This window comes from Haliaeetus leucocephalus, unplaced genomic scaffold (assembly GCF_000737465.1).
Source record: "Haliaeetus leucocephalus isolate CR32 unplaced genomic scaffold, Haliaeetus_leucocephalus-4.0 Scaffold730, whole genome shotgun sequence".
NCBI lineage: Eukaryota > Metazoa > Chordata > Aves > Accipitriformes > Accipitridae > Haliaeetus > Haliaeetus leucocephalus.
This window is the reverse complement of record NW_010973166.1, coordinates 2,514,264-2,540,406: the sequence shown is the minus strand read 5'-3', so window position 1 is coordinate 2,540,406 and position 26,143 is coordinate 2,514,264. Positions and strand designations below refer to the sequence as shown.

Below are 26,143 nucleotides of genomic sequence, written 5' to 3'. Positions count from 1 at the left end.
TTGTAGGACTTTGCAGATCACAGGAGGTTTAAAACCTGTGGCTGTAGGAGGTGATGTTTGTAACATGGTTTTTATGCTGCCATTGAAGTTGGGAGGGATGAGGAAGGGTCTTTGCAGAGAGCCGGTCTCTGTTGCAGCATAGATCGAGTCACTGGGCACCAGTGCCTGCTTGCTGGGGTCTGCCAGGTTAGAGGTGCAGGTTGGATTTTCTTTGGGTATTTTCCTTGTGGCTTCCCATTGTGCGAGCGCTTCAGCTTCCTGCTTTGGTAGCAAACAGCAGACTCTGCTGCCTTCAGCATCGGGAACACAATCAGCACTGAAGTGGTGCATCGGGAGCCTGCGGGGGAATCTTGGGAGGGGAATTGTGTGCCTTCAGAACCAAAACGTAGTTGGACTTGTCAAAGGCTTTTGTGAATGAGGAGTTAAACCTGCTTTTGGCAGGGTAGTGGAGCAGGCCTGGGTGTTTTGGCTGTTAATGTGTATTCAGATCCTTGTTTTTGCAGGGTGAGATGGGCCATTTCAGAAATCTGGGCAAGGAAAAGCAGTAGCATTTGAACCCCGTGTTCTCATTCCAGGTCTCCACTGAGAACTGCACCAGGTATGTCAATGCCATCGATGGGATGGAGGGAGAGTTGTACAGCATCATGTTAGGTGGCTGGGGGTGTGTGTGTGTTACACTGGGGGGTGCCAGGTGCCCCGTGCCAGAGATAACCCAGGTAAATGGGCATCTGTTGAGACTAGTAGGATGGTGCAGTGTTCCCAAAAAGTGGTCTTAGCCATGCCTATCAAGCCTGCAGGGTAGCATACTCTGCTATCAGCACAATTACCGATTTAGTGTGTCATGCATGTTTGTCTTTATACATTGACTGGCAAACTCAGAGTTTTCTGATGAGCCAGTGAGTAGTGTAAGAGGGCATTCCCCACAGGAAGGGAGGGAGAGTAATGTGGGATTTGTGCTCCAGCCAGAGCCCAGGCCTTTTAGTCCTGGGGACAGAGAGCTCCAGACCTGTTGCTTATCACCAAGGGAGGTGACTCAGGTAGGTGGTCGTCTTCTTTGCTAGAAGGAATCTATCACATCTGCTGGAAAAAAACTGCATGTGGGGGTCTGCGGTAATTCTTGCTAGGAAATCAGTTACAGTACTGGTTATATTCCAGCAGCAGTATAATTAACAGAATAATTCTTTTTGTTAAAAAAAAAAAAAGGCGTTAATTCTAATCTGGTGACAGTGACCTGCTTACATGATCTAGCATGTGATTCACATCACACCTCTTACAAAGCTGATTTTATTTCCCCAGTATCTCCCTACAACCTCAGACTCATTGCAGTCTGTAAAGGGGAAGAGGCCCTTTCCCTGTGTGCTGCTGAGTGCTGTAAAGGATTCAGCCCACAAAGCGATTGAAAACAGCAGCACTTCCACTGTGCAGATAGTTTGCCCACATTAGCCAGAGTTTTTTTAGCTAGTCAGCGACACGCCATCTGGTTCTTCTGAGCCTGAGCGAGTTGTTGTAGCAGGGAAGGGATCTGCAAAGTGCAAACAGAAACAGTGAGGAAAGGAGGTTGGCTTAACAGGGAGGAGGGAGACATCCAAAATATGAAGAGGGTTCATCTGTTTTCAGCACTGGCTGGGGCTGTTGGCACTGGAAACCAACAGGAGGTATTGGGTAGAACAGGTGAAACGACAGCAAAGCATCATTAGGAAGAAGTGTGCATGTGTGTCTAGCACATTGTAGGTACTATGGGCAGGGAAATGCCAGTTTTAGAACCTGCATGTATTAGGAGCATGCAGGAAATGCTGCTGTCTTGGGAGGCAGGTGTGCAAAGACACCTATACCCTGTCCTGTAATATTGGAGCTGAGCATCACCAGTGTTTTCCATGCTAGAGCTGTGAACAGTAACAGGAAAATGAGTCAGTCCCTGGCGGAGGCAAATTTGCTGCGTGGATTTCAGAAAAGCCCTTGGAAGGAACTGAAGGGGGGCAGGTGAAGGCTGGAAATGGGTAGTACCAGACAGATTTCAAAGTGCCATTTTCTGAATGTTAGGTTTTCTAGCATGTGTTTAAGGTGTTGAAGACTGAAGTTTGCTTTTGTTTCAGTACTCTCTCCTTTACCTATGTCATTTCTTCTATTTGCAACTCAGCAGCCAAGGGGAGGGTGCAGAGAAGACGGAGCCAAACCCTTCTCAGAGGCACACAGTGGAAGGAGCAGCAGCGGTAGGCAGAAGTTTATACAAGGGAAATTCAGGTTAGGTATTACAAGACATTTTTTCACTGCAAGTATAGCCAAACAGTATTCAAAGAGGTTGTCCAGAGAGACACTGAAATCTCCATCTGGAGAGATACGCCAAACTTGTCCAGGCAAGACCCTGAGCAACCTGCTGGAAGTTAGCCCTGCTTTCAGGGGGGAGGCAGGGCTGGGACCCAAAGGCCCACCCTTCCCACCCTCCCTGTCGCTCCCCTGGAGTATAAAATATTACCCCACCACATTATGCTGCACTGCATAATACAAAACAAGGGATAGAGAGTTTTATCCTACCAGTGTGTTTCCAGTTACGATTTTTTTCATTTATCAATGAATCATCCATGAAATAGCATCTTGTCTGCCATGGTCTATGGAGAAGTCCAGCTGCTCCCCATGCGTGAGTGCAGCCTTCAGGTTCCTGTTTCCGTTAGACTATGCCAAGCTGTATTTTTGTTACCTTTATTTTAGTATTATCATGTAAAAATGGGCAGCTTTAATGGGCTTCCTAGTTCATATCAGTTAAGCTTTTGAAACATATTCAGGTATCTTTTAAATACTGCTGTGTAAGTTCCTTTTTTAATCTGACATATTCTGATTTATTATTTTACTGCAGCTATCTACAGCAGTACTTAAAAAAATCAGTGCATTAATTTTTTGCAGACTGTCAGCTATGTTAAGCCTCCAGTTTTACTTGGGTTTTATCAATGTACTTAATCTCTTCCCTCTCAGATCTACAGTTAAATGTCTTCATTATTTTTTATATTGCAGTGAAGCTTATTTATTTAAACCTTCCCGTTGTCTTTGCAGTTAGACCCAATACCATTGGCTATGAAGCTGTGAAACTAATTAGAAATGAAAAATGAAGCTAGATTGGTTAGTTTTACTGCTAGTTGTAAAATACAGAAAATAGCAGCATAAAAGGAGAATACAACTGAAATTACTCAGCTGGAGTGAAGGGGAGGAGTCACAAAACTATGGCTGAGAAACTTCTTGGAAATGAGTTTTAACCTGATGATGTCACTTCACTGGTTCCCCATTTGGTCAAGTTTAAAAGCTGTTTCTTGAGACTGAGAGGTTTGTCTGGGGTCCGTTCGTTCATCTATGTGTTTAGGGCATTGGTTTGATAGGGGAGTTTGTGCTCCTGTGATGTTATTTTCTTAGAGTTTACACATCTAAGGAAACTCTATGGATTACTGTGAAGCTTTTATTTAATATTTCATTGCATGTCAATTGGTGACTGAACAGAACTCTTGGCTTAAAGAGGGGAGGGCCAGTGAGGAGGAGGAAGGTGCCATTCTGTCATGGAGGCTGGCAGCTGTGGGTGACACTAACAAAAGACAGACAGTGCAATTCGGCCGCTGACAGCTTTGATTTTGGCAAGAGGTGTGAAGCCTCGTCACCCCTGCGGCTGTCCCCTGCCCATGGGCTGCTTTCAGTTGGCTGCACCCACGCCAGAGTCAAGGTGAATTAGTCCTAAGTTTGCTCCATAAAAACACAGGGATATTTGTTCACACAGGCTGTCATCGCTGCGTGTGTTTACAGGCTGAGGGCAAGCTGGATCTCTGATGGAGATGCAGGGAATGATACTGTAGGTGGTGCGCAGGTACTTCTCTCACATGTTAGAGGGTTTCCTAAGCCAGGGTTATGCTGTTGGGGGAAGCAGCCCATCAGGATTGCGGGTGAATTTGGGATGAAAAGCAGAATTTTGTCATACCCTTTGCTTAAAACTAATTCCTTTTGGCTCCTCTGAAGTGCTTGCCTGGGCAGAAAGCTGACATGTGACAGCTTCCAGGGCTATGTTGTCACAGGGCAAAGTGACTGAGAAAAGTATTTTGAAGTGAAAGCGGACTATAGTCATTCAAATAATGCATGTTTCTTTTGTGTTTGTGTATGTAAAATTGCTGACAGTTAGGACAGGCCAAGGAGTGCGAGAGTGATCCTTCTTGGTGGCAAAACAGGGACTTTTCTGAATAAGCTCTTTTAAAAGCTGAGTTATGAAGAGAATAATACGCAGCCGTATGTTCTTGCAGTAACGTATTCCTCACCTTGTGCCCCACGCTTACAGGGAGGTTTAGGAAAGGACAAGAGAAGACTCTATCAGAGGTCATTTCACAGAAATGAAAGCAAGCTATTCAAAGTACTGCTTTTGTTTGAAAAGGGAAGGGAACGGCGGCGGTTTTCCCCTAAGCCTCTGCTACCTTAAACACTAGCTGAAGCTCCCATGAGCTATGTCCCCTCCTTTCCCCAGCGTCACCCCCATCTTTCCTGTACAACACTGTGAATATGACACCGGTAGCTCTTTTTAACGTTTCCATTAAAACTGCTCAGAGCATGAAATGCTGTCCTATGCTGTCATGCAGTGACGCTGTAGCAGACAAGATGTGACTGAGGACCCTGTTCAGCTGAACAATACCCCCCCAAACAGGGACACTGATGATTGAACACTTCCTTGCAGAGCAGTGGAAGAGTATTGTAACAAGAGTTTAACAATGTAAGTGGCTTTATATAGCAATTTGCTAATCAAATTTGATTTCATAATGAACTAAACTGACAATCAATTTCTAAAATATAAAAGCTTCTTAGAGGGAATAGTCAAGTATGTCTTCAACAGAAAGATTTAACTGGGATAACTTTTAATAGAGAGCACAGGATTTTTTTCCTTTTTTTTTTTTTTTTTTTTTTGAGCAATCACTCCAGAAATTGAGTTGCGTTAAGCAGCAGAAGATTCACAGGACAGTAACTACCTCTCTCTCTCGGAGTGCTGAGGTTACCACGCTACACACTCTATCAGCAAAGCTTTCACTTAAACCAGATTTGTTTTCCTTACCTCTGTTTCAGAAATGCAGGTCTGCTCTGTAAAGTGACTCTTATGAAAATGGCATCTGGCAGGAGCAGGGGGAAGCCTTTTGGGGTCCATCGTCCCTCTTTGCCGCCAGTTTCTTGCTGTGACCCTTGCAGGTTCACTCTGGGGCTGCGACAGTTCAGGGTGGATTCGTTACTTCACCTATTCTGTGTAATAGCGAACTGTCCCGCGGGCCTGAGACTGTGGGCTCAGCTTCCTGCACTGGGAAATTAGTTAATGGTGTGGAAGGTAAGAGGAGAATCCATCTCCCTCCTGCCTCCAAGGGAGCAGGCAGCAGTAAAAAAAAAAAAAAAAAGCAATAAAATAAAATACAAAACACTTTTATATGTTGTTCATTAGTCAGCAGATCTGACTCTGCAAATTTATATATATATATATACAAAAACACATACAGAGAGCAGATCTCTCATGTCAAAAGGTGCCGTTTTTTTTCCTAAACAGAGTCCCTTTCCAAACTAGAACAGCACTTTAAATAGGTTCCTTTTAAAAAAAGAAAAAAGAAAAAAAAAAAGAAAAAGAAAAAAAAAGAAAAAGAAAAAAAAAGAAAAACCCTTTACTGAAGAAATGCACTTTAAATCCTAACATGAGTATGGCTGTTGCTGGCTTTTGACACAGCTGTACAGGTAGGTGGCTTCTTGTCAGCCAGAGCCCAGGAGGGAGCGACGTTGCCAGACCCTGGGCTGCCATTGGCAGCCCAAAAACTACCACAGCTCTACCTCCCGCTCCCGCAGCCCTCCCGGCCTGGCGCTGCCCCTGCCCACACTACAGACAGGAGTTTTCACCGCAACCGCAAACCTGGTTGCAGCTCAGCCGTGCTGTAGCGCTAACAGGACTGGCATGCATGAGCCTGTTAGAATACTTTTGTAATCGGTCAATAAAAACCCACCCTTGCCTGTAAAGAATATTTAAACCCCGTTCATAATAGGTCAGAAGTTACAACACAGCAGATGGCCCATCCACCTGCACAGGGGTGAGCTAAGTTGAACGAGCAAAGCCACAACGAAGTTGTTGCTGGGATTGTGGGTTTTTTTCCATAACATGGATATGGAGCCCTAGTCAGTTCAGCTTTTTTTTTTTTTTTTTTTTTTTTTAAATCCAAGTTTGCCTGTCCCACATTGATTCTGCTCTGAGCTGGTTTGCAGAGTAACCATTTGTAAGAAAAATTGTGCTGTCACCTTCAACTGTTGACCTATAAATCAGACTTTTTAGGACAGGTGTCCTAACACTCAAAACTTACTTTCACAGTTAAGAAATTTCCTGCTGTACTAATTACTCTCTCTTTTTTTTTTTTTTTTTAATTAATTTTATTTTTGGTTGCGATCCTTATTTCAAGAAGAAAAAAAAAGTCAAGTGTTCACACTAGTCTGCAGTAGGTTGAAGAGTGATCCTGCTGCATGTAACTTGTGGATATCAGACTGTTCTTAAATGATTTTACAAGCTGGTCCTCCACCATTGCTTTCCTTTTCCTCTTCCAGCGGGAGCTGGCAGATAGAAACTCTCTGGAGGGGCCACCAGCTCTGTGCCCAACAGCTTACAGAGAGGGCCAGTGCTGCTGGAGGGGGGACAGGCAAAGGTGGTAAAAGAACCAGAGTTGGGGAAGGGGGAAATCAAACCAAGGTAGAGGGGACTGTACAATTGCATTGAAAGCAGTTTAGCAAAAAGCGCTCTCATTGGACAGCTTTAAGAACAATGTGAATGAAAACTTAGCAACTTGGGTAGGAATCTTTGAAAATTCTATAAGTGTATACTTGAAATACTGTTTGTATTAAAAAAAGAAAAAAAGAAAACAAATTGCATTTTCTTCTTTCTTTTAACACTGTGTAAAAGAACATTATGCATGTGAGTGGTTTGAGAATTAAATGGTTTAATACTCAGATCCTCGTCCGTGTCTTGTTGCTGACTGGTCTGATCTGACATCGATTTTCTCTTTGCTGCCCGCTTCAAATCAGCTGTGGTGCGAGAACCTGGTCCCTGCTTGAGGCAGCTCTGCACGGCCATAAGCTTAGCAACATGGGAGAGGCTGGGCAGTACCAGGCTGCTTTTCCCAGCATCTTAAATGACTTCTGTCCTTTTTTAATGAGCTTTGTCTCACCATTTCTGCAGGCTCAGTCCTTTTCGGTCTCACCAGGTGGAGAAAGCACTATGCTCTCGCTGCAGGCCAAGCGCCTGATGGGTGTTACAGCAAGCGGGCTTTCTTGGCTGCCGATGGCAGGTGGAGCATTTTGGTTCGATGCCATGCTAGGGAGACCCAGGCATTGCCTCAACCCTCCTCTTGCAACCAGCCTCTACCTCCGCAGCCTGGAGCACAACCGCAAAGGCAGAGGTTACAGGAGGAGACTGCACATTTCTGAAGCTGCACAATGAGGTAAGCAAGCAGAAGGTAGGATCCAGCAAGAAAAGCTACAGTGGTGACTCCCAGAGTAGGACAAGGAGAGGAAGAGCTGCTTTCTGAACTCTTAGTGATTTCCAAAATGCTCCCCCTATTCTTCCAGGGCCCCAGCTTCTGCATTACATACACAGCTGCTTTCCGAGGCGTTACTCCAGGCAAGCGTGTCAGCACAGAAGGGGCAGGTGCTTTACAGGTCTCTTAAGCGTGTAGGGGACCGACCGACACAGCCCCGTGACAGAACAGAAGAGGTGACTCTCCGTGTCCAAACCACACACCACTTCCAACACACACACTCAAACCTTCCTGCTGGGGAACAGGAGAGATAGTTCTGCAAACCCCCTAACTGCTTCCAAAACTACAGACAGAGCAACAAAACATCTTTTCATACCAGCTCTATCACAGATTGGCACATCTAAGTTAACTCCCTCATTGCTTGGCTTGCTGTGGCAATTCCTGCTGAGAAGCAGCCATTATAAAGGCGGATGTTTCACTCGTTCTACAAAATCCAGAGTAAATTGCACACTGGGGACTGCCATCTATTGGTGTTTTAGCAACTGTCTGCACGCACCACTTCTGTAACATACTGACAACAGGACAGGACTGCACTTTCACTGCTCCTCTTGTTTTAAACAGCCGCCCTAAATGCAGAAGTCTTAGCGGAAAGCTCATCACATATTCTTCTGCATTTTCAAGACAACCCTGTCAGAGGTCCTACAGCAGTATGGCCACTGTGTGTGGACCAGAGGTCAGATGACACATGTGACATGGCAGCAGGCCAGGACGCCTCAAGCTCTAGGAGTAAACTTGCAGGTGAGATAACAGATTTTTAAGAGTTACAGATATTGGTTACCTTACCTGGGCATTGTCACAGTTCATGCTACAGTAACTTTTAGCATGGTCCTAGTTTTAAGTCTTAATACTCAAAAAGACAGATTCAGAGCCTTGGCTACGCAAGGTTTTCAAGAGCAACTGCTTAGCACTCGGACACGTCAGAGCTGTTGGCAAGTAGGGCTCCGGTGTGTGGCAGCTCTTCCACCTACCAGCTGTGCCACACAGAGCTGCGTAAAGATGTCTCCGGCCCAGCCAGCACATGCCATTTAGCTGCTGCTGTTCCACTGACTGCTCCAGCATGGGGCTGTTCTGCTGGGACCGGGGAACAGAGGGAAGGGCCCATTTGTTGAAAAAGGAAAGTTTAAATAAGTCCAGGAAGTGACTTAGTGAAAACTGTCGATTCAGAGATCAGTTTGTTACATACAGATCTATAGGTTTTTAATGAACCAGGGGATCAGAGTTACAGTTTGAGGCCTGAAAGGGAGGAGGGTTGGATATAAGAATGACAGCAATGCTGGACTCAGGTTTGGGTGCCTCAAAAATACTGGTGCCGGAAAAAAATTCAGCTTCCCTTTGAATGAAGGATGGAGCAGGTGAAGTGCCCTCTGAGCCACCTCACCTGACACAGCAAGGAGGAGCGGTTACAGCCCAGCTGGATACAGTCCCTCCCTGCAGCTTGCACCAAACAGTAAGACCAAACACCCCAGGAGCAGCCCAGGCTTCATGGCAATACCCTACTGCCCCTTTTCCAGAGGCAGAGGAGGGAGAGGCGAGGCCCTGAGAGCCCCTTTAGGAGCAAGGGTCGGCTATTCTGCCCATGAAGATAATGGTGTTGAGGGAGGCTTCCCGGATGAAAAGCAGGAAGGGCCTGTTGGCATTGAAGATTATTCTGTTCATGGGGAAGGAACGGCCGGAGACAGTGACAGCTGTAGCAGCTGATGCCTCGCTACCTTCTTCATTCACCTACCAACCAAAAGAGAAGATGGGATTAAGATATGGGCATTATGCAGTATGTAGAGGGCTCGCCCTCCTTCTCCATGGAAGGTGGGTGCCAAGCTCCGACCTCTCCCCAAAGCCCCAGATCACTGAGGACATGAACACCATGGGCTCAGAGCTGTTTTTTCTTTTTAATGGTTTTAGCAACAAAGAGGAAGACACCCCTGGGAAAAAACAAGGCTTACCTCAAGGAAGGCTTTATGGAAAGCCTCAGATACATACAGGTCTGTACGACCCTCTGCAATGATACCTGAAATACAAAATGGAGAAAGTTAAAACTATGTTTTTAGACAACAGCTCAGGAAAGAACATGCTTCCATCCTTCATAGACTGTGTTCAAGCGGAAGGCATGTCTGCTGTCCTGGTTTTGGCAGAAATATCCTTCACCAACTGCAATTGATTGCTTAACTCCCATGTCCTTAGTGCAGAGCAGGGCTGCATGTCCATGATGGGACTTGACCACAGAGTCCATCATTGACTGCAGCAACATCTAAATGCTTTCATGTTCTTGCTCCTCATGTGCTGCTGCACTTACTGCCCTGGCACCCATGGAGGAATGGTTACCCCCCACCTCCACCCTCCACCACCCCGTCTCCACATCTAACCTGGGAGTCTGGCATTTTCTGGACTGAAGAGATCTTCCAGCCCCATTTTTCTCAGCTTCTCCTTGACACTGAAGCTGTCCTCGACGCGGAAGCGAGGGAGGTAGACAAAGAGAGATACCTCCATCATGGAGTCTATCCAGTCCTGCAGCTTCTCCGATGTCAGGTCTCGCTCCACCTCCACCAATGGTGTGCCAGCACTGGGCAGGACCAGCACCATTGTGATATCATCCCCTTTGTAAGGCAGCTCCAGCACCTGGACTTTGTCCTGGGGGATGGATGCGTGGCGGAATTTGGACTCCTGGTACATAATTGGGACTTTGCAGGTCTCACCATTGGCTTTATGAAATAAATCCAGTTTTGTGTTTGGAGCTGGGAACTGCGATTTCCAGTGCCCCTAAAAGGGAGAAGGGGAGGACAAACATGAGCATCATGTTTCCCCCAGGGAAATGGGCTGCTCCCCCAGTTTTGTTCGCCATACCTTAAAATAAATGGTGTTGACCAGGACCAAGACAGTGAGATCATCAATACCTCTTTCTGGGATCACTTCTGTAATGCGCTTCTCTGTCTTGTTAGCTACCCACTCATTAATGATCTTCCTGGAAAATTCTGGCTTCTCCTGAAGGAAGAGACCAAAAAAGGTTAAGTCAAAGCTTTTAAACACCTCTTTGTATCCCTTCTGCAGGAGACTTTAACAAGTTGCGTGCTCGGGGAGGACACTGCTCCCAGTGTAGTGCTGCAATGTTTAGAAATGAGGAGTGGTAAAGTGACTGTGGTTAAGGTGAGCTGGGACAGGAGGAGCTGCATCCCATAGTCCCACCCACCCAATGCAAGGCACTCCTTGTGGGCAAAAGATGGGGACACAGCAAAAGCAGAAGGACAGGGCGGGGAAAAAAACGAATGAACAAGAAAAATCCCAAGTAGTTCAAACTCACTTTGAAGTTCAAGGGCCAGAGTTTCGCTCCATAAACTATTTCACTAATGTTCTGGTAAGTCTCATTAAAGACCAAAGATTTCTCCCCGAAAAGGCGGTTGGCCGATACCAGCTCTGAGGATTTGTTGGCTTTCTTGTAAAGCCGGCAGTTCAGCTTGGCAAAGAAGAAGTGGATCTGATCAGATGTCTTTTCCGAAATGGTGTCAAATCGAAAGACCTGGAGGAGCCAAACAGTGAGGAGGAATCCATGAGCAGGCCCTTGCACTCCCACAGCTCCCGAGCCCCACAGCAAGTGGTGATGCAGCCTTTGCCTGCACAAAGGCAAGAAATCTGCAGGCCCTCAGAACTTCACCCTCCATGTTTAATTTGGAACCCAAATCTACGCAAGAGCAACACATTGCCATCCCAAGACCTAGATTTGGAGAGGTCCAAAATGGAGGGTTAAACACTGCTCAGCATGGAGAGGTACTACTCCTCTTTCTAACTCTGGCTTCCTTGCTCTCCATACTCTGCCTGTGACTGGTCCCAAATTCTCACTGTCTTTGACCCAGCACCCTACCCGAGAGAAGACTCCAGCTCTTGCTCACTGAAGCTCCTTCCCTAGAGCTGTTGGCAGGGCACTTGCCTGGATCTGCCTCTTCCTTTGCCTCTGTTCCCCACGCACTTTTGTTGCCCCAGCTGTCAGGGCAAGATGCATCATTTTGTGTGTGTCTATCTCAAACGTGGGCATGACTTAGCTAGACCCTTTAGATAGCTGTAGAGAAGACACACTAAGGTCTTGGCGATGTTTTTCTCTGTGCACTCTGACCCCTGTCAGGGAACAGATTCTAGCTTGGCATATGAACCACAAGGCTTCCCCCAGTGCTGGTAAAATTAACATAGCTTATCCACAGTGTTCATAAACCCTCTACCACACCCCAGTGAGAGCCTCACCCGAGAAGCATTGCGCTGATGGGGCCTGGAAGCATCTCTCGGGTCAGTGCAGGTCACAGGAGGACTCACAAGATTTGTGCTAAACCCTCCTGTGATGATGCCAAAGGCTGCTCCTTTCCAGGAGCAGTTCTTGTGGCCTGTTGAGTAATTCTGGTACATCTTATCTATTTTAGCAGGGAATGGGAATATGTAGCAATCGTTTTGAGGGTAGATTTCTGCAGCACAGTGCATTTTTTCTTATCTGCTCCTAGCTGCCAGCTGGAAGGACAGTTATGATTTGTCTACTACTACCAAACCTTAGGGTTTTAAGGCACAGAAAATCCCACAGCACATTGCTCCACATGAACATCCAGGATCTCTGGGACCATTTCCTAGGAGGCAAAGGTGGCATTATTGGCCCTTTTGTAGGGAAAAGGGGGGATTAGAAGTGCAGCTCTGGGTCCTGGGTGGCTTAGTGAGAGAAGGGTCCTTTCCAGTGGGAAGGGCTGCCCAGAGGGGAAGGCATGAGTGAAGATTTTGGAGATATGGTTCACTGCTCTGCTCTGCCCAGACTGTGTGGATGATGGCAGGAGACCCCAACATTACTTACTCCAGAGGCAGGATCTATAAGGATAGCGGCAGTGGGGACAAGTGGAGCAGTTTGATTCACACCTCCTCGTTGCAGGGAGAAAGGCCCCTCTGGGCTATAGTCTCCAGTCTGCAAGGAAGGTACAGGCAGTACCAAACCCCACATGGCAGATAAGCGTACTCGCAGTTGTCAGGCAAGCAGGTCTGACAGCGAGAAGGGTGCTTGGACAGGCAGGGAGTTAACTGGTCCCATGGAAGAGCCAGAACTCAGGATTACCTCTCTGTGCAGGACCAGAACTCCCTCCTTTGGGTTTAGAAGCCACAGCTGGAAGGAGAGGCTCCCTGCATACAGGCTCCCCTGCCTGGGAAGCTCAGGCTCTTACTGTGCTGTTGTAATACTGCCCAACACAAGCAGACAGAAGCTGTTTAGTTCTGGCTAAGCACTCAGACTGCTCTTACTTCTTGAGGGCCTCCTTGTAGTAAGCCTAACTGATGTTCCTGTGCTCCTGCAGGGTGGCACAGCCCTGGAAGCCAGGTGGACTGGAAGGTGTCCCACGTGTCTTATTTTTGCCCCAAAGGAGAGAGAGAGAATATGAAAAAGAGCCTTTCTCAATGGGACTCGGTATCATGGCTTTTGCTGCTTTTTGCACAAGAAGAGGCTTAGCTACCTGCTCAGCTCATTGCTTGCCCAGCCTGTGAGAAACAAACTGTTCCCATTCCCTTCCCTCATCTCCCAAATGGGCTTCCTTTCCTCCAGATGAAAATTAACCTCTCAAACCCAGGAAATCCACCCCAGAATGCTGGATCCAAATAGGGAGTGAGAGGAAAGAGCTGGGATCTAACCAAATCCCAAGACAAGCAGCTTGTATATGTCCTTCCCAGGGGCTTGTTTAAATAGAAGTCTCCCTTCACAAACCAGGGATCCATCCTGACCCAGGGATTCCTTTAGCAGCAGTTGGCCATTATCACCTTTGCTGTCTTTGAGAACCTGGTGACAGCTACAGGAAAAGGCTGAGGAAATGCCACTGACCTCCATGAGCTGCTGGAGGGTGCTACCACAAGCTCCGAGCTTGGTCATGGCGAAGGCTGTAGAAATGCTGAGTGGTGACATGAAAATGTTTTCCCCATTGTCCTTAGAGTCAGCCAGGTACTTGTAGAAGACAACAGCAAAGCGAGAATTGGCCTTCGACAGCTCCCAGACCCGGGGGTTAGTAGACTCTGGGAGCTTGCCCTTCCCTGGCTCTTGCCCCTCGCCCTCCTGGGGCTTCTTCTCAGGGTTGCGATAGATGCAGATGGGATTCACCGGGATGTCGCGTGGCTTTGCAGTGCAGACGTCTTCCACGACGTAGCGCTCAGGGGCAGCCAGACCCCAGACACTGAAGAGACACACCACAAAAAGATGCATTGTCCTGGAACCAGAAAGAGAAAGCTTATACACACTGGCCTGCCCAGAAAACCCATGCTGCCTCCGCAGCCCACGGGCCCCGTTTCAGCCAACATCAGAGTGACAGGAGCCCCACGGTCCTCTCCAGTTGTCCTTTTGTCCTGTAGCTACAGGACAAACCAAGAGGACAGACAGACACCACCAGCAGGATGAGCATGCCTCTGAGCACACACCACTTTTAGAAACAATACACTGAAAACAGTACTTTCCCAAAGCCCCTGGTGCCCTCTTTTTTAAGCAGCAGGCTCAGCCCTGACAACTTTGTACAAAAAAGGATGATTTGAACTTCTGAGTCCTCCCCATCAGCGAGCCGAGGTGGCTACAGTGAAAGGACCCTGCCCATGCAGCGTTTCCCCAGGCCTGCCTGCAACAGGAGCCAGCACAGAGCCACCAAAGCCTTCCAGCTGCCCTGATTTGCAGTCCAGGTATATTTATGCTTCTGTACAGATCCTACCCATCTTCCTCATGGGGAGAGCTCCCAGGTACCCCAAGCTCCACAGCCCAGTTGGCCTTAGACAAAATGTTTTTGACTGTTTTCTTCCCCTTTTCCCTGGGGGAATCTCCTACTTTTCCTGGTCTCTTTTCTCCCTTCACCTGAGCTCCTCTCTCCCCTTCAATTACTGTCTGTGCTTTCAGGGTCACCTCAGCTTTACACTATTTAAGGTACTGATGCAGGAAACACTAAAGCAGAGAAGAGAGGTGATAAGGAAGAGGTCTTCAGGGAAGTAGGTCCCTCCATGCATTGAGCATCTTTAATCCTGAAAAAGTGTATTTTATAAGTGTGTATGGTGTAGCTGGTGCACCACTGCTATTCCTGTCCAAAGTTCACAACACCTCAATGCAAACTGACTGATCCTGGTACCAGAGGAGGATAGGCTAATGGTAATAACCATGTTCCAGCAAAAGCAGGTCTCTGAAAATCTCCCAGCAAGGCAGAGAGAATTTGTATTTTCCACCTTTGCTAAAGCAGGGGATCTGCACATCCCACCAGCTCTGGCAGCAAGGCCTCATCAGCCATCCTAGGGCCGATTAAGTGGCACGCAAGATTTCCTGCATATTGTGGTTTTGAGATGCCCTTTACATGACTCTGTGGTGGGTTTGTTCACATACCCCGTGGGAGGAAGCTCACAGACCGCAGCCACAACAGCTCGGGAAACAACTACTGGAAAGGGCTGGCAGCCCGCCCAGGACTTGCCTGCCGTGGAAGACTTTTTCAAAGATACGTCTAACTTGGGTAGGTCTCTGCCTGCCCCCGCATACTCACTGCCACAGCTACCAAGCACTGCCTCCTAAGTAACTAAATCAAAGATCAGCTGCATTTAGCACTGGTCACCTCTGGGTCTGTGGTCTTGCCAGGGCTGGTAGGCCAGCACCTGGGGGAAGAAAACAGGAGCAACTCAAGGGCTGATCCAGGATGCAGGAGACCTCTGGGTTCTTTTACAACCCCCTCTCCAGGCTCTGGGGCAATGACTTCATCTTGGCTCCAATTCCTCTGCAAAAGCAGAAATTACCTCATTTGGCATCGAGACCATATCGAGCCCCAAGGGGCCCTCTCTAGCATAGCCTAATAGCATAGCAACAAGTTCTGCAAGAAAACATGCAAAACAAGACGTACTTGCTCAGGCCACAGCCACTGCTCTTGCTGGTAACAACAAACAGATTATCTTTCAAAAGGTTTAGGATAGATGCAGAGGACAAAAAATCTGAAAGGGGAGGGAAGTCAACCGAATACAGAAGGAAAAACAACACCCAGGGCAGGAGGCCAAGAGAAAGGAAAAATATTCAGACAATTGAAAGTGCTCCAGGAAGCGCTGCTCTTCCGAACCTTTCACTCCTACAGGAAAAAAATCAGCCAGCAACAAGCCAGGCACACTTCTGTGCTCCACAGCTCTAGGGCCTGGACCAGGGTGGCCCTTTGCTGCCTGCCAGCAGCCTTCCCCCACCCACGCTTAATTCTCTCTGGCTCCAGCAGCCCTGATGTAGCCATGGCTGGTCCCACCGCAGAAAGGACAACCTCACTGTAGTCTGCGGCCTGTCACTCAGCTCAGCTCCAGGGAAAGGCATATCCACCTGCCTGTACAAGCACAACTGCCTGCTTCTGTCAAGCTAGAGGCAGATCGTTGTGTCTGCCATCACAGAAAGTGCTGCTAATCTCATATTTAAAACCCAAAGCACAAGAGTGGGGAGAGCACCTCGTCTTCATCCTGTCCTGATTAAATGGGAAAGACTCCCTGTTTCTACTTCACAGTAAAGTCTTGACTCCATCAACTTAGAGGAGATACAGGACTTCACACTAACACTTTAAATAAAATTTATCAGCCACTAAGGCTGACTTGGACCCTGATGTGTCCAGTCTTGTCTCTTACAGGCAAGAGCCCATGCTATTTCTTAGGCCAGCTCTTTGCTGTAGCACTTGGCCGAAAAAGTCCTCCTCCCTCCAGAGCTCTTCAACACTCCCTTTTCCCCTGCAGCACTGCCATGCACTCCATATGTCAACTTCTTTCATCCTGGAAGGATCCCAAAAGTATTACTGCAACATCACTGTCTGAAAGGGGTTACTAGCAAGGAATAATGTAAAAATGAGAAAGGGCTCTTTTTCCTGCTTCATCCCCTTGGCATGGAAAGCCAAAAAACAAGTTCCTGATTCAGCTCAAAATCAGAAGGCTCCAGGGAAGCATAAACTCCCCCATCCCATGCCTGCTGTGCAACACAGCCGGACTTCAGCCAGCGCAGGCCACTTCCATCCCAGTGTTTCTCATCGCTGCATGAAAGGATGACTAACTGAGCTTGCAGACTCACAGCTCACCCCCCAGCAACCAATCTACTGAGCCTACCAGTGCTACCTATGGTGGCGTGAATGTCCCACAGCACCCATGCAGTGTGCTAAAGAGCCCAGGGAATGTTAAGTATCTCAAACCATTTTGAGATTGACTTCGGCTCTTGAGAATAAAAGCCTTTTCCCCATCCCCTCACACCCCAAAAACAGAGTGCAAAGCAAATCAGCAGTGCTCTTTTACAGCTGGGCAAGAGATCAGTGATTACTCAGGACAGCCTGACCTTATGAATTGCTCTCCACACCATGAAGCATTGCTACAAGTTGGGGATAAAAGTCAAGCATGACACTTTAGTGAGCTGTACAGAAGCGAGCCTTCATGAGAGCTGGGATGGGAGGGCCCTCTTGAAATGGCTCCTTGGGCCCATGCCTAGAGCAAAAAAACTGTCAGCAGCTAAAATTCACAGGGCTCCTACAAAGGGAAAAGAACCTGTTACAAGGAATTAATTAACAATGAAAGATTAGTGAAATCTGTTTCTCTTACCTGCCCCTGTACCTCCAGCCTTCTGCTTTTAGGATGCAAATGCAAATTGTTAAGACAAAGGGCAGACTAGCTTGAACCCAAACCAGTCCAAAGCAGCCTCCCTACTGGATTTCTGTGCTCAAGCAGAGCTGAGATGAAAGCAGGGGAGGGTGAGAGGGGGGTAGGATGCTGAGGCCAAAGGCTGATGACCGGCTGCAGAAGGTTAAGCAAAGAGCAGAAAAAAGCAATGTTTAGTTTGAAGGAGGTTTTAAAGTTCAATCTGACAAGGGAAAGTTCGACCACCTACCCCACGCAAGTGCCAGATACCTTCAGTTCTTGCCAACGGAAAATTAACTGCTTATACCATGGAAAAAACCAACCCCAAACTTTCAACAGTTCAAATAAAAATGTGATGATCTAAGGCATCTGTAAATCTCACTTTAGTATCTTGTAATTCAGCAAAATGTTTCCCTCTGCCCAAGATCTGTCACCCCCTATTTCCCAAACAAACAGGCACAAGTGGGGAGAAACTGCCCCACTTCACACTCTGCAGTTTCAAATACGTCCCCCTCTTAACTACACTCACTTTTTCACTTGCACAGCTGGAAAGCTGAGAATTAACAGCATCTGCCCCTGCCTAGCTGCATTGGGAGCAGGACCAAGCAACACAATTTCAGATCTAGGATGCAGCTGCTCTACAAATGCAACAGCATTGCCTCCTGAACATCAAAAGCCAGGAGCTCGCTGGCTCAGTGAGTGCTAAAGCCGCCCTGCTACTGCCCTGCAGTAAGAGCCCAGGTCTTAATGGGAAAATGCAGCTGCAAACTGGTTTGGGGGAAAGTAAAAGCCCTTACTATACCAGTACAGGCTGGAATAAAAATGGGAGAGATTGTGGAAATAAATGCACATGAAAAAAAGGGATGACATGCTCTGGACCCATCTTTGCTTTTGTGGGTTCCCCTCCATAGCCTGGGGCCACAAGTGCCACTCTTAAAAACTGCCTCTGCCCAACATAACATCATTCTTGCTCTCTCGTCAGTTGTATAATCAGAGGTATCTTCATCAAAAGCAAGCACAAGAACTACACAATCCACTCTGAACACAGCCCAGTAACACACACACAAACACCTGCTCCTCAGAATTGCTTTCTGCCTGACCACAGATCAGGCCAGACTTGCAATGCAAGTCAGTGAGTAACCCACAGGTTAGGTATTTGTAATCTGCTGCAGGAGATAAAATACCCTCGATGAGAATGGAAGGACACGTGCACTGTACCTTGTTGCTCCAAGTGGCTGCTGGTTTAATTTTCCAAGGTAACTCACATGCTTGCAGGTCCCAGGGTCTTCAGGGTGAATTAGGGAGGTTCCACACCCAGCAGAGAGCAGCAGGCAAACATCCGAGCATGGGTTTCTGTTCACCCAAAGCTTAGAGGTAGTTTAAAGCAGTAAAAACAAGAGCAAACACCTATTGTGTTTTGCACACCCCATATAGCTTAAGATAACGTGAATAAACTCTTACCAGCGTGACAAAGTAAGCTAGTATTGCAACTGCATGCTCACTTCAACTCTAAGAGAAACCAAACGCCTAAAACTGAGCAAGAAAATGCTTTCTTCAATGATGGTTGCCCTATTAACAGCAAGGTTAATTCCAGAATTGGCAGTGTAGGGCTGAAGGGATCTGCAAGCTGCCCAAGCCATACCTGGTAGGACAGCTGAGTAAATATATTTTTTGAGTGCAGCACGTAAGTGGCAATTTATCACTGGTTCAGCTCAAAAGCAACAACCCAGCACTGACACCTGAGCAGAGCTATACCTAAGGAAGCATCCAAAATTACAAGCATGTTAATACAAACCAATAGCCGCCTTGTTTACTCTAGTAGAGGGACTGTTTTTCTCCTAAAGCTGCTGTTCACAGACCCAAAAAAGGGATCAGCTGCTCAAAACCATTAAGCACCAAAGCTCTAAGCCTGGCAGCCTGGGGCAAGAGAGATCAAGCACCTTGCCTCAGTTTTGGTCTCTCCCACACTCATAGTTCAGGAGACAGGGAATCGGAGTCCTCAATTATGGGGAAGGAGATTACAAAAACAACTCAAGATGTCTCAGCCAGGACAGGGGACCCCTTCGTTTCAGGGTGCTGCTGTCTTTCGCAAGTGCCCATGGAGCTGTGTGGTACAGAACACCGCTGCTTGCAACCTCTGGAGGAAAATCACAAGCTCTGCTCTCCGCTTTTCAGAGAAAAAAGCCCAGTTTACAGCAGCAGGATGACAGTGTGTTTTCTCAGCATGCTTGCACTGTCTTCTGAATTGTGCCCTTTTTTTGAGAAGCTGGAAAGAAACAGCCCTTAAACATACCTGAGTGGTGAGCAGGAACACAAATTCACTTAGCTTTTGGTTCGTGCTTTGGGTGCTCACTGTCGAGTTCTGTGGCGACGCACAGGGAGGAAGACTTATACACTCACAGAACAAGATGGGATCAAGAAATCTTGTGTTCTGGGCTAGCATTTTCCAGCTCCCTTCTAACCTGGTATCCATACCCAAAGGGAAAGAAAATTTTCCAGCAGCTGCCATCCACTTGAGCTCAGCCTCCTCTCTTTTCCATATACAAAACCCTCCAAGTTTTCCCAAAGCTCTCCTGATGCAGAGCAGCCACCGCTCCCTTCCACAGGGATCTGACTCTCCATAGCACTTCAGATCTTTAAAAACCAACCACTGTAGAAATGCAGCTTTTTTTTTTTTTTCCCCTCCCCTTTTCTTCCTATGCAAGTGAGTACCTGAGCATCCTGGACACTCAGACTAGTGGGAAAAAGGGAAAGGAAACCATCACCAACTGATATATCCAGTTTTCTGCTGGATTGCCCACTAAATACAGTTCCCTTTGTAGGAACTGCATGCTTCGATCATCCAGCAAAAAAAATACACCTGTGTGGAAGTGTGAGGGGGGCCTAACAGCAGTGATGGGCTTCAGTCCAGCAAAGCACACACCTCAGACTGGATCCACAGTGCCTGGGTTCAAAAGTAAGGGTAGAAGTAATAAACACACACATAAACTCCCAGGGCAGAAGGCTGTGCTTGCCCTGCAACAGAAGAAGGAACAGTTTATCAGCAAAGCTGTGGCTTATTCCGCATCAGACTATGTTCAGCCAGTCTCAGATTTGTAGCCAGCTACTGACTTGCTAAAACCCCAAAAAAGCAGTGAAAGGAGAAGATTAAAAACCACAAACCAGACTGTGGGACAAACCTTATTCTCACTTGAAGGCAAGTTCCAAAACAGACTCAACATTAGAGGCACGCTGCTTGGTCCTTGCTCTGAAGGGTTTGTTTTTTAAATACATAGACTCTCTTCGAGCAAGAAACAAAACTAATTATGAGTATCCTTTCTTGTTTGCCTCTGGTGAACACAAGAAGAAGCCACTTTGTTTACAGGTAGAGTCAGAAGAGAAACAGCCCCTGTGGTGGTGCATTTCTCCCCCCCTCTCCAGGCTGATTTATGAACTTGGGAAGTCTCGCTAGGCCTCAGCATAAGTGTAATGAGTCGGGCAGTTAAGTGACCCTTGGCTGTGCCAGGAACTCTTACACAACTAAGAGAGCTATGCTGTGTGTCTCAAGGACTCCTGCTGCCCGGTGGAGGATGGGAGTAGAGATAGCCTGTTCTCTCTCATAACAACCTTGAGACATTACAGTCCTCCTGTGAGAATCTTGGAGCATCCCGTATCTATGTTTTAAGTTATTCTCAGACAGCCTCAGAGCTTTCCTTATCTGTACATGAAAGAGTACCAGCGCAGGTGGGATTCCAGCAATTTGTTGATGACAAAAGTCAATCATCTCCCAAACCTATACACAGCAGTACTACTAAGTAAGGTGCTCTCAGCTCTCCTGGACCGCAGCGGGCTGTCACCAGCATCTCCCTCTGACTGGGACACCTCTGAGACCTCACAAACTTTCCTGTTTGCGAAAATCAGAAGTCTGTCGCTGAAAGCCAACATGACCTGGGCTCATACTCTCTACTCCTTGAGGTTCGACCCTTCGCCCGTTAAGAAAGATGCCGAAGCATTCAACGGGAATCTTTTCACTGATCTTGAGAGGAATTTTTAACAGGTATACCTCTTTACTCTCTTATATGTGTATCTTTTAGTGTCTTTATGCATGCGTGTGTACTAACCCGAGTAGTCTATAATAAGCATATTATAGCAAGTATATTATAAAGTTATTACTTTCAAATTTATACTTAAATTACCGTTGTGACTTTTATTCAACTGTGAATGATTTTTAGGCTATTATACTCATAATCCCTTTAGATATAAACCGTTGACCAAGTCTGGGACTAGGAGTCGACCCAGCCGCACCGAGACTCTAACAGGAGTTTAGAAAGCAAGGAGGTATTCTCTGAACTTCGTGACTCAAATGGGAGGGTCTCCCCTATTTTTCCACGTTCCCAATCTTTGCACAAGTCACCAGGAATTAATTCTAACTCAAATTTTCTTTCTAATATTTCCTTTTACCCTACTACATTTTTGGTCTCTATATAGGTTAAGTTTAGTCTGATTCTAACTTAATTTTCCTGAGTGCTTTTCATCCAGGTACCAAGTAATACGAGTGAACCTTGCCATCCAATTCTGTAAAGTCACGCTTTTATATAAATTTCTATTAAATCATTTTTCTATTGCTAATACAATTGGAGGTGATTCTTTAAGCAATCCAAACCCCTCTTCTGTCTCTCATTCCCCCCCCCGTGACAGACCAGATCTCCAAAGAGGCACACGGCTTCTCTGCTATTTGGCATCTCTTATGCTCCAGCCCGGCCAAGAACAAACACACCTTGACCTGGAGAAAGTCTTACATGGTCAGTCTTCATAGAGTCTTACACCTCACACAAAATTTAGAAGAATGCACATTCATGCCAGACAGAAAATGAGAGATATTTCAAAAAGTGTTCTCCATTAATTTATCATTTAATGTAAATGCTGACAGAAAAGCAGATAAGACCTTGCAGACACTTCCATCTATTTACAAACCAAATAGCGAATCACCACCTTTTCACTCATTTTTTTTGTTGAATCTGCAACTCAAAGGACCCTTAGACACTATGTGGAAACAAGGTAAGGTTGAGTCAGTCTAAGAGGGAGAAAAGCAAGCTGAAGAGGGAAGAAGAAATAGCATTTCAACATATGGCTTTTTCTATATAACCACCATGCACACACAATAGGTCTCCACTTCCTTGTTCTTTAATACAAAAGTGACATTGTTGGTTCTATAGTTCTAAAAAAAGAAATAAAGGAGACAAATACTGACTTTCAGATCTCTGCATCCTCTTGCCTCCTTCAATCCACTCCACCCCACTTCACCATAATATCTAGAAGGCTTTTCTTTCAAGTTTAAAAAGTATGTTGCAGAAGTAAAGATAAAGGGAGTTGGATACACTGAACTCTTTCTTCTACTCCTTTTGTCATCTCAGAGTTTTTCCAAAAGGTAGTAAAAGCATCCAACCTTTCAAGGAAAGAGATTATCAATGCCTTGTGTGCCTCTGAATGTCTCCCCCCATGAACAGGCCTGTATGTACAAGACTTCAAAATTCCCCTGAACTTGCAAAGAATTCAGTTTATGGAATTCTTCTCATATGTTCTACTTAATCTCTACTCCTATTCAAAATGTTTTGATAGTTACAAACAATAAATATTCACAATATCAACCCAGAGTCAGTCATTCCACTAAAGGGTCAAGAATTGTTTTTGATGGGGAAGAGCAGCAGGAAAGGAAGAAAACAGCAGAAGGAGAAGAAAAGCAAGAAAAGAACCAGTTCAAACAAAGAGAGAATTCATGACATTTTGTTTAGCATTGATTTATGAGAACAGCAGAGAGGGAATTTCACTTATACAGGATCCTAAATAAGTTCAAGAAATAGTTCATAACCTGACTCAACAAATCTCATTGCCTCCTTTATTACCTAGACTATCCTTTTTTATTTTATTTTTTGTTAAATATACCTCTGCAGGGCACAATCACATACAATCAATACGATTGGAAAATTACATGAGCTCTATCCCAAGCATATATGCACCAATGTTAAAAAGTTATTTAAAAAACCGAACAAACCAAAAAATAAAATAAACTCCACCCAAAAAGGTGATAATGACTGCAGAATGTCTCGGGGAGACTTGTACGGAACTAACAAGATCAAAGAAAACTAGGCTTACAAAAAGAGGAAAAAAAGTCATCCATAGAGAAATCCCACAACTGGAAGTAGATGATTTCAAAGAGGGGGCGGGAGCTGTCACAGATAAGATCCCACAACTCTTCCTCCCACGCATGCCTTGCCTCACCTCTGCCTCCCCATAGCAACAAATACAATGGGGAAAGAGCTCGACACTATGCTACTAGTTATAGAAAATAGGGAAAAATAATCAAGCTACAGCACAGTTACTACGCTGACTTCAAGGAAAGCTCCTCTTAGCATAGAGGCTGCTTACACAACAAGCAGAGGCCAAAGGGGTAATGGGAACACCTTAAAATTAGAAAAAAACTGAAAGTCATTGGATGTGCTTGTTTTGCCCATTAGAGCAGCTTCACTTGAGAGGCTGCAGATTAAAGGTACCAATTGTGAACTGTGCAGCAGCTGTGATGTAAACACCATTTCTTCTCTTCTGTCTCAGGTTGCTTTATACATTTATAAAACGCTGCTACCAAGTTTCTTTTTAAAAAGCTAGAAATAAAGAGGTCAGTGCACACATCCAGTTGTGGGATCCATCCAATACACAATCTGGTTTGGATGCCAAAGACTTGTGAGTGCTGTCTGCCACAGAACTATTAATAAATCTTTTATAACATTACAAAGACGCAAATAATTTCTTAAACAACAAATACTCCACAAGATTTTCTTTTTTGCTTACAGATGTATTTTCCCCATATACATTTCATATGTATTTCCATCATCTCTAATGCTTTTTACTTTCAGAGACACTCCACCACCTGTTGCTTCCATCTTTTCCAAGACTGTATTTTTCAAATTGAAGTTGATAATCGTGTTTTCCTAAAACTTTTAGATCTAAGAATCAGTTGTTTCCTGGAATAAGAAAACATCTAGCTTGTATAACCAAAGACACCTGCCTTGCTGGATGAAGCTAGGCACCTAAACTTTCCCAAATGCTGGACAACTGGCAATTTGCACTAAAATCATACACAAACTCACTGGACTTGCAAAGATTGCCTGGGACACATCAGTTATTTATTTATGTTACTAAGCTATAGGCATCCAATTTGATTATTATGGTCACATATTTTAAGCTTCAAATGACTGGGATGTTCCTCATGCAGACAAATCCACATTCCCACGTGCTCTTTTTATTTCGAAATTTCAGAAAAAGCTGCACCCTCTTTCCTTACCATAGTGTTCAAAGAGTTTCCATGGTATGATATTACACTTGCCATTGGGAAATAAAAATATAAAGAAAATCAATATTAAGTTTGTTTCTCCTTTCTCTGCTAATTAAGGCTCTACCTGCACTGCAAGAAGTGCCTCGAAGACTGTGACAGCACTAAGCAGTTACATTCTTCTTCCTACACAAGAATAAAGACCACATGTTAACTGTATAAGGACACTGTGCTGGGATACCATTCCCCAAAATTGCTTACTTATACTGTATGACTTGAACTAACTTACTCTAGCCTCTTTCACCCCCCTGACATTTCAACTGAAAATAATGCCATTGATAACAGCTGAGTATGGAAAAGAGAATCCCCAATGAAGTTTTTGGCATTTCAGATTACATTTGATCTGAGAACAAATCAATTTGCGCTACATAATCTCTATGCTGGTATACCACAAGTAATAACCACCCAACTGTTAGCACCAAGGCTATACCTAAAGCGTGGCTCAGAAGAGCTGTTTTGCTTTCCTCAAATTCAGAGTTTACATTTACTCAAGCAAGGTGGATGTTTTTCCAGTTCATGTCTGAATTACCATTTAGACAACTCAAACTTTTGTTTGCTTTCTTCCATCCAGGGGAATTGATATACTGTGATATAAAAAATTAAGTTGCTAACACACTGACTTTTTTTGGTTGTTTTTAAATCAGTGCTACCGACATTAGGAGACAGAAATAGGAAGTGTGTGTTTTGGAAAGTGAACGATGACAAAATTTGAATATGAGGGTAACATCACACCCCAGTCTTGCTCTGTGTTCATTCTATCTATTCTAGGACTACAAAAACTTCTTCATACACAGACAGACAAGCAGAAAACTTGCACACTGCTTATATGGTTCTCCCCCCCGTCAATTTTAGAACAAAGATGAGATGGTACTCCTGGCTCTTGAGCCTCCTGATTATTACCACTGAATTTCTTAGATCATAAAAGTGGGTCTGAAGTAGCTAGGTAACTGAAGATACTTTATATTGGGGTTCTTCAGGTAACTATCCTGTAAGTCTGCTTCATTATAGTCCAGATTTATAAATGGAAATGGCAATAGAAATAAGGGTTTATGCTATTGACTTACAGATTTCTCTCTGAACCTAAAGACCTTAATAACAGTCTGCAAGAGTTTAAGTTAGATCAAGGAAGGGAAATGCAAGCAGCTTTCTTGTATTACCAACAAAAAGCCTCACTCCTAGTCCCATCTAATAAAGAATTTGCCCCACCTTACTCAATCCATGCTGTCAAGAGACAATATCATCATACAAGTTCGCTTCTTCCACATCTAATTTAATGTAATGCTACAGTTTGACAAGTCTTTTCAGTTCCAATGGGCTTAAAAGTCAGTCACATTTGCAATACAGATTTATGTTTTACTGTAAGTGAAGAAATTTTAAATCAGTATTCAATTTAGATTTAAACACATAAAGACAAGGCTTCTTTGATTCTATAAAATTTCTATGTTCCTTCTCCCTCTCTAGAGGAGCCATTCTGTCAGCTGAGAGAGCGCATGAGAGACTGAAAACATGTCAGAACACCCCAGATACATCTCAGTACATTGCAAATTGTATGACTAAATGGAATGATTTTCCACAATTCAATGCATGGATAAGGCTTGACAATCATTAACGTCTGTAAATTGTTATT

At 45.3% G+C, this 26,143-nt stretch overlaps 1 protein-coding gene across 2 annotated transcripts; it reads right to left on the bottom strand.

Moving 5' to 3' along the window:
- Positions 1 to 8,737: 8,737 nt before the first annotated feature.
- SERPINC1 (serpin peptidase inhibitor, clade C (antithrombin), member 1) lies at positions 8,738 to 21,163 on the bottom strand. 2 transcript variants are annotated; one of them, XM_010580671.1, is made up of 8 exons: positions 15,131 to 21,163; positions 14,440 to 14,555; positions 13,384 to 13,762; positions 10,855 to 11,070; positions 10,401 to 10,538; positions 9,923 to 10,316; positions 9,503 to 9,567; positions 8,738 to 9,284 (listed from the first exon to the last, which is right to left on the bottom strand). In XM_010580671.1, exons 2-8 carry the CDS (start codon positions 14,538 to 14,540, stop codon positions 9,111 to 9,113), a joined length of 1,467 nt encoding a protein of 488 aa, XP_010578973.1. In that variant the 5' UTR covers positions 14,541 to 14,555; positions 15,131 to 21,163; the 3' UTR covers positions 8,738 to 9,110. The 2 variants fall into 2 exon arrangements, with proteins under 2 accessions (XP_010578973.1, XP_010578972.1); XM_010580670.1 differs by having other exon boundaries at positions 14,440 to 21,163.
- Between the last annotated feature and the right edge of the window lie 4,980 nt (positions 21,164 to 26,143).

What these genes read in the sequence shown, in the direction of transcription:
- SERPINC1 (XM_010580670.1), bottom strand. Translation starts at nt 14,540, where the DNA reads ATGCATGGAGGGACCTACTTCCCTGAAGACCTCTTCCTTATCACCTCT. An exon ending in CCCTCCAGCAGCTCATGGAG is followed by an intron (nt 11,071 to 13,383) that starts GTCAGTGGCATT and finishes TGGCTCCTCCAG; the next exon opens with GTCTTTCGATTTGACACCAT. An exon ending in TCTGGCCCTTGAACTTCAAA is followed by an intron (nt 10,539 to 10,854) that starts GTGAGTTTGAAC and finishes CTCTTCCTTCAG; the next exon opens with GAGAAGCCAGAATTTTCCAG.